The sequence below is a fragment of the Mastigoproctus giganteus genome, chromosome 6, assembly GCF_048544385.1.
Source record: "Mastigoproctus giganteus isolate SK-2022 chromosome 6, ASM4854438v1, whole genome shotgun sequence".
Classification (NCBI taxonomy): Eukaryota; Metazoa; Arthropoda; class Arachnida; order Uropygi; family Thelyphonidae; genus Mastigoproctus; species Mastigoproctus giganteus.
The window spans coordinates 50928337-50944402 of NC_143580.1; the positions used below are offsets into that span (position 1 = coordinate 50928337).

The 16066-nt window shown below is 37.1% G+C and overlaps 2 protein-coding genes across 2 annotated transcripts; one reads left to right on the plus strand and one right to left on the minus strand.

Moving 5' to 3' along the window:
• The first annotated feature begins 303 nt into the window (after window positions 1-303).
• On the plus strand, window positions 304-4075 carry LOC150084237 (uncharacterized). Its single transcript, XM_090375962.1, has 3 exons — window positions 304-418; window positions 2810-2929; window positions 3578-4075. The coding sequence occupies exons 1-3, from the start codon at window positions 407-409 to the stop codon at window positions 3959-3961; spliced, it is 516 nt and encodes a 171-aa protein (XP_090232088.1). The 5' UTR covers window positions 304-406; the 3' UTR covers window positions 3962-4075.
• A 409-nt stretch (window positions 4076-4484) lies between these two features.
• On the minus strand, window positions 4485-16046 carry LOC150084238 (blastula protease 10-like). Its single transcript, XM_090376159.1, has 7 exons — window positions 15969-16046; window positions 6311-6505; window positions 6059-6194; window positions 5770-5913; window positions 5527-5630; window positions 5297-5439; window positions 4485-4611 (listed from the first exon to the last, which is right to left on the minus strand). Exons 1-7 carry the CDS (start codon window positions 16044-16046, stop codon window positions 4485-4487), a joined length of 927 nt encoding a protein of 308 aa, XP_090232285.1.
• Between the last annotated feature and the right edge of the window lie 20 nt (window positions 16047-16066).

The window sequence follows — 16066 nt, forward strand, 5'->3', positions numbered from 1 at the left end:
CGTTAAATGTTCTACTTTTTCCGTAAGGCCGAGGTGGTGCGGTGGGGCAAAAACAAAAGGGGAAGAGAGAAAGTTTCAAAAAGATTGTCGGGCTAACACGTTTGGGCGACTCAACAGACAAAGGTCCGTAACAGGCGTGTCTCCGCCCATGCCTTGCGGCGAAACTGCTGACCTTTAACCTACGTGTTGCGCTGACCACTTTCCTTCGCTCTCTCTTTCTCTTTCTCTATGACTTTCCTTTTCAGTGAGGGTGGCCCAAATTTTGGATGGGGAGGAGGCGAACTGTTGTGTAATGTGGGGCAACAGGAAGTCACCGTGTCTACGTATATATATATATATATATAAAAGGCCCAAGATGAACGAAAAGTAAGTTTCCTGTCATATGTGAGCTGGACTTATCACAACCATGATATCCAAGGTAAGTGAAAGATCCATAGCGCTTGTTTTTTCTGGTAGAGGTTTTCCAAGGATCTGAGGACGCGAACATTTTATTGCTAAAAGGAGAGTATCGAATTAAATTGATTTAATTTAATTTGAAGTCCCGTGTTCGATCGACGTGTTTCAGTTTTTTTTTCATTTATGTTATTTGAGATTGGACTATCTTCGGCATCCTGAAGATTCCCCATCTACCTTAGAAAGGCCTGAACGTGTTAAAATCCTCGCCTTTGAAGTGTACGAGTGCATGAAATCATTACAAAGTACTCTATCCCGAATCTTCGACAATTCAGTTGGGATTAAATGGAGGAAGAGCAGGATTAATCGTAGGATGTTCAATAGTGCACCTGTACTGGAAAAGGTCCCCCGCCAACTGCAAAATATTTTATTTTGTGAGAGTTTGTCTTTGTTCAATGTGCAGACGAAATTCACTTTGACACCCATCAAAAACGTTTAATATTTTGTAGTCTTCTCTTGAATTGCTATTAATATTATAATGGTTAAATGATGCAGGGTAACAACTTTTTCTGCATCTGCCAAAAGACAATAAAAAGAGAAAAAAAAAGAGAGAGGAAGTTCTCAATCACTCACACTTCCCTCATCGCCAAGGAGTGCCTGTTCAAGCCCACTTTAAACTTTGCCAAGCTCTCGTCCTGGACCACCGGCATGGAATTTATTCCAGTGATTTTCAACACCTTGCCCAAAGGTAAACTTCATGAGATCGATTCTTCTGTTACTCTCAAGATTTTATATATATTTTCTACCCGTACTGAGTGCCGGCTTTAAGACTCACATAAACCACGACATCGAACCAAGTTGTCCAAGGCCTCGATTTTTAGGGTCTCATCGTGTCTAAATCTTACCCTGGCCATAGTGCTTGTTTCTTCTACAAGTAAAAATAACCCCCCTTCCCAATTCATCTTACTAATTCTGTTCAGGACTTATATACCTTAATCAGGTTTCCCGTAAGATGCCTAGTTGCCAAGATTTGCAGTTCAGACCTAATCCGTTCTTCATAACACCGATTAGCACCCGTTGCCAATCGAGTTATAACCTTCTCTGAACCCTTTCTAGAAGCTCTGTCTTTCTTCAAGTGTAATCTCCAGACCTGAACACAATATTCTAAATGCGGTCTCATCATCCTCTTATATAAAGGGGCAATGACGTCTCATATGTGACTGAATTGTAACCGCTAAGTCTTTTCCGTCCTCGACCACTGTATACTCCACTCCACCTCTTGAAATTGTTAGAACCGGTTATTACAGGTTTATAAGTAACTGATGGGTTTCTATTCCCCAGATACTAAACCTACATCTAGAACCATTAAACTGCAGTTGCCATTTTTCATTTGATGTGTGTTTTAAATCGTTTTAAAGTAAAATAGCCTAGTTGTGGTCGTTATCCACCGCTTCTACTTTAATCATCAGCAAACTTTGATAACTTTCCCCTGCACCAACTCCATCGACAATATCCTTAAGGAAGATAAGAAACAGAACTGATCCTTACGCTGATCCTCGAGGGACTCCACATTGATCCTCCTTGAGGAACGTTCATTTTTGACTGCTTTTTCTCTCCTACTCACCTGAGTACCTTCTGTCTCTTAACGCACATCAAATGAATGCCAAATATTTGAGTATATGTATGTTGTGGTGTTGAAATTGTTAGAACCACATTATTACGATAAAATACATTTTCTGTTTAGGACTTACTTTATGAAAAGTTCGTTTATTTTAAGAGTGTACGATTTAATAATTATTATTTATGTCGATTACACGTTTAACTATTTTACCAATCCCCCTTCCTTTTCTTCAAATATGGCCTCCAAAAATATTCAAGCCCTCGTCAACATAATGGCAACAATAACTCAATTGAAAGTCCATCGTGGTTGTCATTGATGATCGTTCACTGGAACTGAACTTGGTGAGTTACCATTAAGTCTATGACTTCATAAAGTACATAAGGTAAAGTTTAGATTTTTGCAGTTTTTGGAGAATTATAGGACACAAGGATTTTTTCCAAAAGAGTAACAAGTGGTGGAACAAGTGTGGGCCATGAACACACAAATCCTGATAACAACCAGTCAGTCGGACAATATATAGAACTGCAAGCAGTATGAGTGAATGGTAGGTATACAAACTACATACTCTCATAGGACTTCTCTGTGACTCAAAGTGTTTCAAACTGTGGTTACTTTACAACAGCGAAGGAAAATTTGCAATATAACAAGAAGCCACCGAACAATTCAACTTTCAACTAATATATCTTATTTTAAAATTTTTAAATAAAATCAATTTAAAATTTAGCAAAGTTTTTCTCTAAACCATAAATTACATGCATTATGTGATTAGCTGTAATTTATTTATTTTTTCTCCAGGTTTTGCTACTTTACTTTCTTATTGCGGTAGCGAATGCTTCCGGATATGGCTACGGGCCCAAGCCTTATGCCTACCTTTACCCTTCATATGCAAATGAAGCTCCAGTCTATGATTCTTATGTAAGTATTTCTATACTTATTGGATTAATGTTTATGGTTAAAAAATTACAAATCTCAACTGCTTCACTGCTTAATATATATATATTTTGTGCTTTAATGGTGTCAATGAATAGGACCGGCATTAAGAAAGTTACTCCCAGTGACGAAATTTAGGTTAACGCCGACCGTGCTTATGAAATTCATCGGACTATCGAGATTAACTCCAGAAATCGCCATAAATAACTTAATTTAAAGGCAGCCTGATAAAGGAGAAACAAATTTTAACCGTGGGACCAGATTTTATACTTAAATTAAATTATTTATAATTGATTTAATATATAAAATAATGTATCTAAAAAAGAGATTTCTGAAGTAACTTACCCGTCCGTTGAGAAACAATTATAAATGAAGCATTCACTTACTATGTTTGTAAACAGAACAAATTTCTTAATGCGCATGTGTCATTAGTAGCAGACGTTAGTATGCTGAAAAAATCTATGAATTCATTACTGGTCGGCAGATGGCAGCATAATCGGCAGATGGCAGCGCTTCCATGCAGCACTTTTCTAAAGCTTGACTCGTGCTGCCATCTGCCGTCTATTTTCTTCATTTATTTTTTTAAAATAATTACTTTGGTATTTAAATAAATAAATTTTTGCTTGGTTACAGGACAAACCCCAACCTTACAGCTTCGGCTATGATTCCAAGGATGAATATGGAAACAGCCAATGGAGGCAGGAAGACAGCGATGAACACGGAAACAAAAAGGGATCTTACGGATACACAGACGCTCACGGGGTCTATCGTCAAGTAGAATACGTCGCTGACGCTCATGGATTCCGGGCTTGGGTCAAGACAAATGAACCCGGTACAGCCAACCAAGACCCAGCAGATGTAAAAATAGCCGCAGAAGATTCCCCGGTGAGACACGTTGCTCCGGCATATGCGACCCCCAAACATTACAGCGTTCCTGTTTACGGATACAAACCCGCTTACTCTCCCTACAGGTCAGGATACGGAGGGGGCGCAACTCATAAAATCCCTTATTACTAATGTCCTGAAAAGTACTCGCATTTTCGTTGTCAGGTGTAACACGTGCCAGCTATAGTACGTCACCACCTTCGGTATGGTTGTGTCGTACTGTCCGCCCCCTCTTCTTATCCCTCAACCGGCTGCTGTAATTTATTTCCTCTAATGAACCTGCCAGAGTGCTTGTAGTGGGTGGTTTTTTCTGTAATCTGCAGCCCTGGAAAAGTGGCTTGCATGTAACGTATGAAATATGTAAAGATATTGTTTGATTATTAAGATGTCTCTTGTTTTCTTTGCGTTTGTCTGTCTTATTCATCCTCAGAAAAACAAATTGGCAATGAAGAAATGCATTTATTAACCAAAATCGAATTACAAACACAATCTTTTCAGTATGAAATGATCTTGGAAGAAGGTAAGCTCGGATTGATCTAAAGAATTCTTTTCTTCAGAAATGATTTCACATTCTTGGGTGATTCAAAATAAACTGCGAAAGCTGTGTCTTTATTATTTACATCTAAAAATAAGCAACGATGCCATTTTTTAGAAATCAGAAAAAGGTCACTTTGGCTCGCAAGCCTCTTCCTATCATGGACTCATCAGCAAGAATTAGAATGAGAAAATTTCCATTGGTGGAATATTTTCTAGTGCCCGGGGCAATATCAGTGCCACAATACCTGTAAAATAAACAAGTAATCAAAAACAATACTTTGAGTTAGACGCTTGCGTGAAGCTAGAATTCATTTAAAAAGCTAAGGTTACTACAGTCACTGGCCAAAAAATTAGAAACTTTCATTCAGTATTTAGTAGAGCCACCTTTTTCCTGAATTCCAGCCCGTTCACATCGTCTGAGGTGTCTGAGGAAGTCCAGCTCTAGATTTGACAATTCTTCCATCAGGATGTTTGTCAGCTGTTGTATTGTGGTCAGCAGAGAACTGCGAAGCAGAACTGTCCTTTCCAACAGATCCTAGACATTCTCAATTCAGATCAAGACCAGGGTAGATGTTGGAAATTGTTACTTTTGAAATGGTTGCTTTCGATACACCAGTAATTCGTTTGCTGTCTCAATAGTGGCTCCCTCCTGCTAAAAGTGCTCAAACAACACCTTTCTGAAAATCAGAAAAATCACCTTCTTCACCACGATGACCGGATGGTCTAAGGAGAATCAGAAAAGCGTACAGTATTTCTCAGATACCAAGGAACTTGTGATTGTGCCACGTGACAACTGATATTTGTATACTGCACATTTGATTATCCGTTGACGCTAATTGTAAAAAGTTTCTAATTTTTTGGCCAGTTACTGTACTAAATAATCAAATTACCCGTTTCTGAATCTAAAAGCAGCGTTTAGAATTTACTTACATGTCCCCATCGTATAAATCGGTTGTCCGGATTTCCACGAATTCGTCAACACAACGCTCGTAGTAAAGACTGTACGTTGTATTGAGGCGAGGATGGAAACTGAAGTCTTCAAATTCAACTTCCACTTCTTTGTCTGTCGGAGCCTAAAATATAATAATTCATTATTCAAGAAGTTAATGATGACCGAATACACTGGATGTTCAAAAGTACTTATACTAATGAATATTTACCTGTATCCACCAACTGCAACTCTCATTAGGATTTTTTCTTTCTGGATAATTTGGGGTTTCGATTATTCCGGGTTCCGTAATGTTTCCTCCACAAGGAAGAGGCCCTGCGGAAAAAAAACTGATTAACACCAAAAAAGTATTTCGAATACACATATTAAAAAACAGGTCCATTAACTCAATGGAATTTCTGTACTGTTTGAATTGAGAAGAAGGGAAAAACTGCTAAAATATTTGGTACTGTACCATAATATTCCCCGAGGACTGTTTGGCAGAGCTCTCCAGAAGTGTATGGTGGGCAAATACAAGGGCAGGGCCCTTCGGTGCCTCTGTATGGAGCCAGATAACCCCCATTTCTGCAGAAAGTGTTCCCTTTGTTGGGACACCCCTCTACAAAAAGATAGTGGTGATTTTCTATCAGGACGAATATAAGAATTAATGGTTGTCATTCATTCATCAAGATATAGCTAATTATTAGAGGTAGGCCATACTTTATTTATAGTCCCAAACAGTGCCGAAGCCCACCTATACTCACCATTGCAATTGTAAATCATATTGGCAAGTTTTCTGTCCCTAAAACTAAGACCATCCCTCCTTCTGCCGATCAGCGATTGATAGTGTGGATTGAGTGCCACCAGGGTATTCTTCTCATAGGTGCTTCTACTGAAGGCCTAGAGGAAATAACATAATGTCAATAGATGTGGTATTTGCCCAATGAATGTTGTGAGTGTTAAAAATGAAAACGTTAAGAAAAGATCTTTGAGGGACACTTCGTTCGAACACTCACCATTGGATCGTAGTGCATTATAGATGTCAGGTCGTACTCCACTCCATGAGGGTTGTCTAACCCTCTCCAGAACTGCGCAATGCCCCCAAGTCGAATGTTGCGCCACAGAACTTTCACGTATTGATTTCTATCTCTCCTGGACTGTTCATGATCGAAACCCAGGGCGTGGCCGACTTCATGAACCACAACATATTTCTATAACATACACGCTGTTGTTATTAAACAGGCCTTGCTGAACTTAGTTATTAAGAAATACAGCTGATTAAAAAACATTAAGGAAGGAAATTCTAAAAATGTTTTTTCAAATAACTTCTTTAGTAGCTTTAGAAATTCATGACGGATGGCGCAATGTGTTATGCAAATTCAGTTTAATATCTTGATCGGTCTACCCCAGAGGTTCCCAAAGTGTGGGATGCGCTCTCCTGAGAGGACGAAAATTTGGTTTTGGGAAGCGTATTTTTTTCAAAGCATTTTTTAACGAAATATAGACGTCCCACTAATCCAATCTCTACCACATCTTTGGTGGCATTTTTAGGATCTTTGAGGAGGGAGAAGCGGTCTGTATATAAAAGATACCCAAAGGGTAACTCTTCAATAAAAGATGGCTCTTCCTACAGGCGAGGATGCTTTCCACTATACTACCGAGGAATTACAAGCGTTGTTTTTATTGTAATGCCTGATGTAGAGTGCTGTATTTGACGAATGAAGAGAACTTTAAAAATAGAGAGAGAGAGAAGGTATACGACTAAATTTATCTTATTTCTACTTATATCCATAAGGAAAGAAGCAAACCACTTTTCCCCCTCTCAGTTGTTATAATCGGGTGATGCAACAACAAAAATAGGAATCCTACCTTTCCACACCTTTCTCCAAGGGACACATCTTGGCCAATTAAGGGTAAAAGTCTTCTTCCCAAACTGGACCAGCACCTAAGAAATACAAGTAGTTAGCCCGCTGCACTAGCCAGTTAAAATATCATTCACTATGATTATAGACATGATTAACGTTCGCGTTTCAGAAAAAGCTGCGAGGGTACTAAGGCCACTAGGTGCCGGTAATAGATAACTTCAAGCTGTGTATAATTTATGAGTTTAGCTATTTTGTGAGTGAGAAACCCAGCCGGGGGTGAAATAAGGATTACTCCAGGTCTGTTTTAGAATCCACGTGACAACACAAAATATGGTAAAAATATCCTTTATCAAAAGAATGTTTTTACCATGAATCTCTATAAAAATTGTTAAATATTTGTTAAGACACGAATATCTTATTTAATTTTGAATAACTTCTGTAGGCCGTACCTTTGATATTTTTTCAGTGCTGTATTAATGTACCTAGCTAATTTAGGGCCATGGACTGTAGCCCTACAACTTAAAATTTATTTCATTCTTGCATTCCTAGAAAAACTTCACCCTGAGCAACTTACCCGTTCACCCATGCCTTGGCACAGCCCTGTTAATGAAATTCTGTACTTTCATTACGATGAAATAAAATGATAAAATCAGATGCATAAAAATGCGTTATTAGAAGTAAACGCGCAGGATTACTTTAAAACATATTCGCATTCAGTTTATATCTTTGCATTGCCGTAACTCACCCCGAAAAATCACTACGGAAGCGAATAAACCACATTTCCGCCGGTCTTCTGCTACGGAATTTGACACAAGTATTATCTTCCCAATGTTTGAGGGCTTCTTCAACTGCTGTCCTCGTCTTGCTGTCTACGGCTGAAAGAGATGTTATTGCTCAATTGCCTTCAATCTTTGAAACTACAGGTGCATTCTATTTCTTAAATACGTGTCATAAACTAGAACTATTCATTTATTTTAAAAATAATAAAGTATTAGTCGAAAAGAAAGCTAAAATGACATAAAATAGTTCAACTTTTCTACGACAGAGGGCGACACTAGAGTCAACCGTTAAAACTTACACGAATGAAAGGTGTAATATACTTCCGCGCGGTTCCATCTACTCAAGGTAAAGGCAGTCGCTTTCTTAGAGAGTCCATTTTCGAAGTTCAGAACTTCTTTGGGAAGTACGATGTCACCTTCCACTATCGGATCACCGGTTTCGGTGTAGCTTGGATTACCTCCGTAGATGACTAGCTACAATAAAATAGTACACTTTTTTCTCCATTTTAATAACTTCAATAAAAAGTACACTCTTTTCTCCATTTTAATAATTTCAATAAAAGTACACTTTTTTCTCCATTTCAATAACTTCAAAGTAAAAGAAATACAATAAAGTGTACGTATTTTAAACATAAATGTAGAGAAATTCATTTTTAAACTTACACCTTAAGAATCCAGTAGGAAATGTGCATTTGACGAAAAATGCAACCTTATTATATTTTTAAGAAACGAGCAATTAACATGACAATAAAAAATAACAAATAAGAATTTAACATGAAATAAATGAAATTAACGTGAAAAAAATATGAAATTAACATGATATAAACATGACAATAAGAAAACAAACATGATATAAACATAACAATAAGAAAGCAAACATGAAAATAACATGAAATAATCATGACATGAAAAATAACATGCAAAATAACGTGAAATTAACATTCAAAATAATGTGAAATTAACATTCAAAATAACATGAAATTTACATTCAAAATAACATGAAATTAACATTCAAAATAACATGAAATTAACATTAAAAATAATATGAAATTAACATGATATAAACGTGACAATAAAAATATGATATAAACATGACAATAAGAAAACAAACATGAAAATAACATGAAATAATCATGACATGAAAAATAACATGCAAAATAACGTGAAATTAACATTCAAAATAACATGAAATTAACATTCAAAATAACATGAAATTAACATTAAAAATAATATGAAATTAACATGATATAAACGTGAAAATAAAAATATGATATAAACATGACAATAAGAAAACAAACATGAAAATAACATGAAATAATCATGACATGAAAAATAACATGCAAAATAACGTGAAATTAACATTCAAAATAACATGAAATTAACATTCAAAATAATACGAAATTAACATGATATAAACATGACAATAAGAAAACAATCATGAAATAATCATGACATGAAACATAACGTGCAATTAACATGCAAAATAACGGGAAATTAACATTCAAAATAACATGAAATTAACATTAAAAATAGCATGAAATTAACATGAAAATAACATTGAAAATAACAGGAAATCAACATGAAAAACGTGAAAAATAACATGAAAAATAATACGAAATTAACATGGCATGAAATTAGCATGGCATAAAAATAATGTGCAATTGACACGATATAAAAAAAATAAAAACCAACATGAAAAGAACAAGAAATAATCATGACATGAAAAATAACTTGATATTAACATTAAAAATAAAGTGAAATTAACATGAAAAATAGCATGAAATTAACATGAAAAATAACATGAAATTAACATGAAATTAACATTAAATAAATATTGAAAATAAAATGAAATTAGCATTAAATAAATATGAAACTAATATTAAATAAACAAAATTTCCGTTGCAACTGAAAAATAAACTTTCAAAATCGCCAACTTGTGACAAAAGTAAAAACTTCGATGTATTTAGTTGCTTAGCAACAGTAACGTTCTAGAAAAATGCTCGAAATTAAATCTGCTTAAAGTGCGATGTCCCGTTTTAAAAGGTGTCGTGGCGCAGAACGGAAATCTGAAGTCTAAAAGAAAAAGGAAAGGTGAAAAACGAGAATTAATTAGCGCATCACCTTTAAATTATTAAAAAGAAACGATGATGATGTGAGTTAAGTGAGATCAACGAATCTTCCGATTGTATAATGCATGTGGGATCTTGAAAAAATCGGAATCCCACGGATGTGAGCAAAATGAACCAGAATCATGTCTCACAGCAGACTTCTGTTGTATTAAATGGATGTGACTGGAAACACTTTGAGTCCCGTGTTAGAAAGCAATTCATGTAGAATCCAGGTCAAAAGAGAATTCACGGCTTGATTTGGAGCAATGGGATTGGTAGAAAAAACGATCACTCACGAGAACCAGCTATGCATTCAGGAAGCTAAAAGACACTAGGAAGATTTACTGGAAGGTTGTTAGCTGTTATGCAACGTTCAGCAGACCACGAGGAAACATTATCCGTAGATGCAGCTCGAAATTCGGGATATTTTATAGATTTAGCGAGGTTAATTTATATGATCGTGTGCTGCGTGAGCATTCTGAGGTATAAATGAAAATGAAATCCGTGATCGTTATTTAAGCCATGAAATACAAAACGAGCTGACAGAGTTAATGGGAAATCAAGTCTAGCGTCTCTGGACGCATGGAGCATGAATTTGATTAAAATATCTTTGAAACTTCTCTCCAAAACGTAATGGGAAAGCAGATTAATTAGTGTCAAAATGTATAAGATTTCAGTTAGATGACATACAACGCTATCAGAAATCGTTGTAATATATACGGTGGTTCAACAACCACAAACTCGGTTTCATTTTCGATAGTTTGTGCCTGGTTTAGTGAATATTATTCAAAAAGGTTTCAGTCTACGTTAAGAGGAGTTGCAGTCTGCAGAAAACAGTAAAAACATTGCACTCATTTGACACTAAACGAACGAGTCTCCAAGAAAAGATTTAAGCAATATAATAGACACATAAGATGTAATGACCACAAAATAGTTTTTACACTACACTCATAATAGATCTCTAAGTCCATACAAACACGTCGTAACATTTTCCCTTGTAGCCATGGAACAAAGCAGAGTGTCCCACATGATGACTTCACACAATACAAAGCATTTTATAGCAGGAAATCGTTCCTCCTCAGTAAAGATAGAAGATGAGGAGGGCGGTACAATAGAACTCATAGCAAGTGTAGTAGTTGTTAAAGCAAGAGTTTAAATAATATCGTCATGCAGTAAATTCTGATTATGGTTAAGCATTGGTCGATGAAACCATAAAGCTGAAGCCGTAGTTGTATTATTTAAGTTGGAATTAGGAGATATTTGCAAGAAGATAGTCTTCTTGCAAAGACATCGTGGGCAAACAATTAGAGTGCGTGAAGAGAGTTAACATTTTGTATTAAGAGAATCTCTTGACCAGGAGAGAAATTTTCGGCCGACTGAGATAAACCATCTCTTATAGCGTACAGTTGATACTCATAGAGGACGTGTTTCCAATTCTACAATAAGAACAGAGATCAGTTTCAGATAACCTAAATTTACATAATTTCTCATTTAGAGATCCGTGTGTCCTGTTAATAAATAAGAAGTGTGCAGATCCAGGGAGAAAAAAAGGTAAAGTAAGCAGCAGCTGTTATCGATTCACTGCAGGATGGAAGCCTTCTCGGCAATTCATGTTCAAGGCAATGGACCATAATCTGCCACTCTGGTCCAGTACAGGTTGTCAGATCGACCGTATTTAGCAGTCAAAGGCTTGAACCCCAGTCTATTCAAAGGGTGCGTGCTACTGCACTCCCGCTCCTGACCACTCGGCTATGGAGGCCTTTTGATCCGTAGATAACCAGGTTTTAATTTTGTCTGGAAAAAAATTCTTTGTTGATGGTGATATTCAAAATTGAGTATTGATGGTGATATTCACAAACTCAGTTGAAATCTATCTCTTAATGCGATAGCAGAAGCCTCTGTATATTAGGTGTAAGTTCAAAGGCAACGTGCCACCGATAACTTGTATTGTTTCTTCGCCGAGTTGTTGGGTCTCAGGCGAGGTTACATGCGTTTAATAGAAATTCTAGTGGTTTTGTCCAGGGACAGTAAGCGATCTTAGGAATCGCCTCATAACCTTAGTTGCTTTGGCGTACTTTGATGAAATGAGCGCGGAACGGGCAGTGCATACAGTTGGTTTAGAATTAGGTTTGCGTGCTGCCATTAATTTATGGCATGGGGACACGTCATAGGATTGTTGCTATTGGTGCGTAAAATCAGTGACTTATTGATAATCAGCTATGGAAAAGAAAAATGAAAAGAGCTTCATTTCATTCAAATGAAAAAGGTAAGAAAAGTTAAATTTCAAGTTACGAGGACCGCTACCAAGGTAATGCCTCCCAATTTTTTTGCTTTCAAATGTGGCCCCGTAGATCATTTGGCGTGTCACTCAGTGGTCACTAGAAGGCTCTAGTTTCACCATACTGAGTGGCACTGTGATCGGTCTCGTGAGTGCAGCACACGGATAGTTCCAAATGGTGGCTATTACAGATATACGTATCAAGCAAAGAGTGGTGAATTGAATTTCTTACCAAGGAAGAAGTGACACCTGTCGAAATTACTCTTCTCTAAAATGTTTATGGTGATAATACTGGAGATATAAATACAGTTAGACGTTGGGTAAAACACTTTCAGAGTTGGGAAAGTGACATTATATATATAAGTCTAAGGTGGCACCTGGACTAACGTCCATCTCCACTGCTGTCTTCTGTATGCAAGTGGAACCGCTACGGATGGGTCTGCAGTGTAAGTGAGTGAAGAGTGTGTGGGTAGTATGAATGTAAAAAAAACCCAAAAAAAACAGGCCATTTCGCCACCAGGGAGTCTGCTTTCTGGTGCCTGTCCATGGCACGAGGATCTAGGACTGGGTCTACTTTACTGCCAGTGCATTCAGCACAAAACACCGCACCCACCAGATGTAGTGCAATACCGGTGGGTGCCAGCTCTCCCTACTCCCAAGCTGCCCACACCTGGGAGACAACAAAAAAATAAATAAATAAAATCATCCTGCATTCAGAGGAGAGAAAAAAATCCTACTGAGTGCCTGCAAAGCAAGAAGAAGTTCAAAAGACAGCCTTCTATCGCTAAAGTCATGGCGACAGTGTTTTGGGACAAACATGGGGTCTTGCTTGTGGACTTCTTGGAGCGTGGCACCACGATCAACTAAAATCGATATGTGGAAACGTTGAAATCCCGCATCCGTAGACCGGACAACAACCTTAATGAGGTTCTTCTTCTACGACCCCACACCAGTCTGCGCACGATGGAGGCCATTGCAAAACTGTGGTGCACTGTTCTTCCTCACTCCTCTCATAGTTTGGAACTTGAACCTTCCGACTATCACCTCTTTGGCTCGCTGAAGGATGCACTCCTTGGAACCCATTTTTCGGCCGACGACCAGTTCAAGCACAGTGTTCGCGAGGCCCCGCGGAGCAAGATTAAGGACAGGATTGGAATACAGCGTCTGACTCAGAGATGGCAGAAGGGCATAGAAAATGATGGTGACTTTGTAGAAAAATAATGGTGTATTTATTAATGATTGAGGATTAATTGATAGTTGTAGGGATTAAATTTTCTGAGAGAAAAAAAAATAGGAATTAAAGACAACAGCAAAAACTATCAAAATGAAGAACGCTCAGTGCAAACGCTGCGTTTAATCACCTAAATTAGGCGTAGTGAGAATTTTATTGGCATTTTATTAAAAAAAAAATAAAAGATGTTATTTTATCGCAATCATCGCAATGAGAAAACTAAGACTGCTACTCAGTGCATCGATCTCATATTGTGGATGCCCTTCACAATGAGTTGCCTCGGTATTGTATTACTCTATATAAACAGCACCAATGGAGAAGTATAGTTATTTTATTTTTTTTAATACGTATTAATTATTAAGCATAAGTATTTAGGGCTTTATGCCCTAAATTTAGTTGCTAATATTTTAATATTAATAATAATTTAAGAAATACTTACGTGGTCTTTCAGTGGCCAATTTATCAGCCTCTTGATTTTTTTATTCGCCTGTTTGAGAAACAATAGGAATGTTTGTTTTAATAAAGTAGAATGAAAAGTGAACAGAAAAGTCTATTATTTTTAATTGTTAGTGTATATATTGAACAGTATAAATGACCTTTGAAGCACGGAACAGAATAATTTTGCAGCAATACTTACCCCTGTAAGAGAAGTCAGGAATGGACGATCTTTGTTGGGCAAACTGGTCACAGCCTAAAAATATCATTTCATACTTGAATAGGAGCAGAAATAGTTATATCGTTAAATAGATAATGTCTATGATCATGGTGCCGATCATTCCTATCACTTAACAGAAAACCATTCATGGCGATATTGGAATGCCAAATACACTGTGCTTCAAAAAGTACTGGGACAGTAGTTAGAGTTAACATATTTTGTGGTGTGGTTGTGGAAATCTTAGAGGGAAATACAGGGGAACAATGGTATAAACGAAGCCCCAAGAAGTAGAGATCCAAAGAACTAAAGGTGTCATCAACCAATCTAAAAAAAGAACCAGAAATTTTTATCGTGGATAGTTGGTAGGATGTCATAGTCAGAATACCCTGTAGTGGATTTCAAAGCTTATCAGGATTTGGAAGATCTTCTTCCCATGTCTAAAACATCGTAAGCAATTGTAAGGCAGTTGCCATGCTAAAATGGAACATCGATCACAAGGAGCGACGTATTTTAATAAGAGATCTCTGAATAATCATTCACGCTCGAATGAATCGTGTCCAAGAGTCGCCCCAAACGTCTGGGAACGTACATAAGCAGTTAGTGCTTATAGTGACGCAGAGCTTTGTATCAAATGGAATTTCACACCACGAGCTACTTGTGTTCAAAAATCTTTGAGAACTCAGTATGATACCAGTTATGTTATAATTTGAGCAACTGGAGGAGTGGAAAACGATTCTACTGGGTAACGAATCTCAATAGAAGATGTTTACCTCAGATGGAAAAACTTCGGTTTGGGGCAACCCCGGAGAATGTTTTGAGGACTGCACCGTCCCAGTTGTAAACACAGTTCGGGCACCTCTAATGGTTTGGACCTTCTTCTCTTTGTATGGTGTTGGATTGATTGATTTCGTGGATGCTACATTGCAAAAGGAGCGATGCTCATCGAAAACTGGTGCTTAAAATGGCTCAGGACCATACGTGTCCCTACAAGATAATGCCTCTGTTGCAAAACTTCGTTGTGTGACGACTTGGTTCGGGGAAAATGATGAGGAACGGCTGGCCCACTCCAAATTCCAAAGGATCCGGTATGCTATGAACTGAAAAGAAGCGTGAGAGCTCTTCTTCGATGAGGAGGAGAGGGGGGGAAAGGATTAGAGTATCCTGGCCCGCAATCCTTCAAGGGGCCGTCCAAAACCTTAATATTATATTTAAGTAATTTAGTTAAATTTTTAATGATCGGCAAACAATTTCTACAAACTTAAAATAATAAACCTGTTTTTGTTTTATTAAATTTATATCTTTTTGATTTATTACATGTTAAAATTGGCATGTTTGACATATGGACACATACAAACAAAGGGGTAGCTGGCATCGTGCACTTTTTACCGGGACCACTGAAAACTGAACTGGAGAAATATTTCGGTACTGGAAAATTCATATATTGGTGGAATGTGTTCCATCTTTGGGTTGTATTGCAGGCCAAAGATGGCGCTACAGCTTATTAAAATCCAGTTTGCAAGTAGATGGCTGTTGTCTTTTCTTTTAAGAGTCCTAGTATGTTGGTAACATAACGTATACTGATAGATTTAAATTCGTGTAATTATAATTGAGATCAAGATACTTTAATATAGCTTCCTCTCTCTCTCTCAGAATTGAAAAACAGAGAGAGAGAGAGACTAAAAAATTTCGCTACCGAACTATAACATTTTATCATTCATTCATATAATTTATCAGTGATTACACATTATGGCCACTTACCTCTATTGCCACAATAAACAATAAGGCCAAAAGTGGACATCCATCACCTCTTTTCGACTGTTTGAAACTAATTTTCATGCTTTCAATTTCCTACAAAA

Coding starts and splice junctions, on each gene's coding strand:
- LOC150084237 (XM_090375962.1), top strand. Junction 2,930..3,577: donor CTCCAGTCTATGATTCTTAT/GTAAGTATTTCT, acceptor GCTTGGTTACAG/GACAAACCCCAACCTTACAG.
- LOC150084238 (XM_090376159.1), bottom strand. CDS start 16,046: ATGAAAATTAGTTTCAAACAGTCGAAAAGAGGTGATGGATGTCCACTT. Junction 6,506..15,968: donor TGTTTATTGTGGCAATAGAG/GTAAGTGGCCAT, acceptor TGTATGTTATAG/AAATATGTTGTGGTTCATGA. Junction 5,914..6,058: donor TATGATTTACAATTGCAATG/GTGAGTATAGGT, acceptor ATCTTTTTGTAG/AGGGGTGTCCCAACAAAGGG.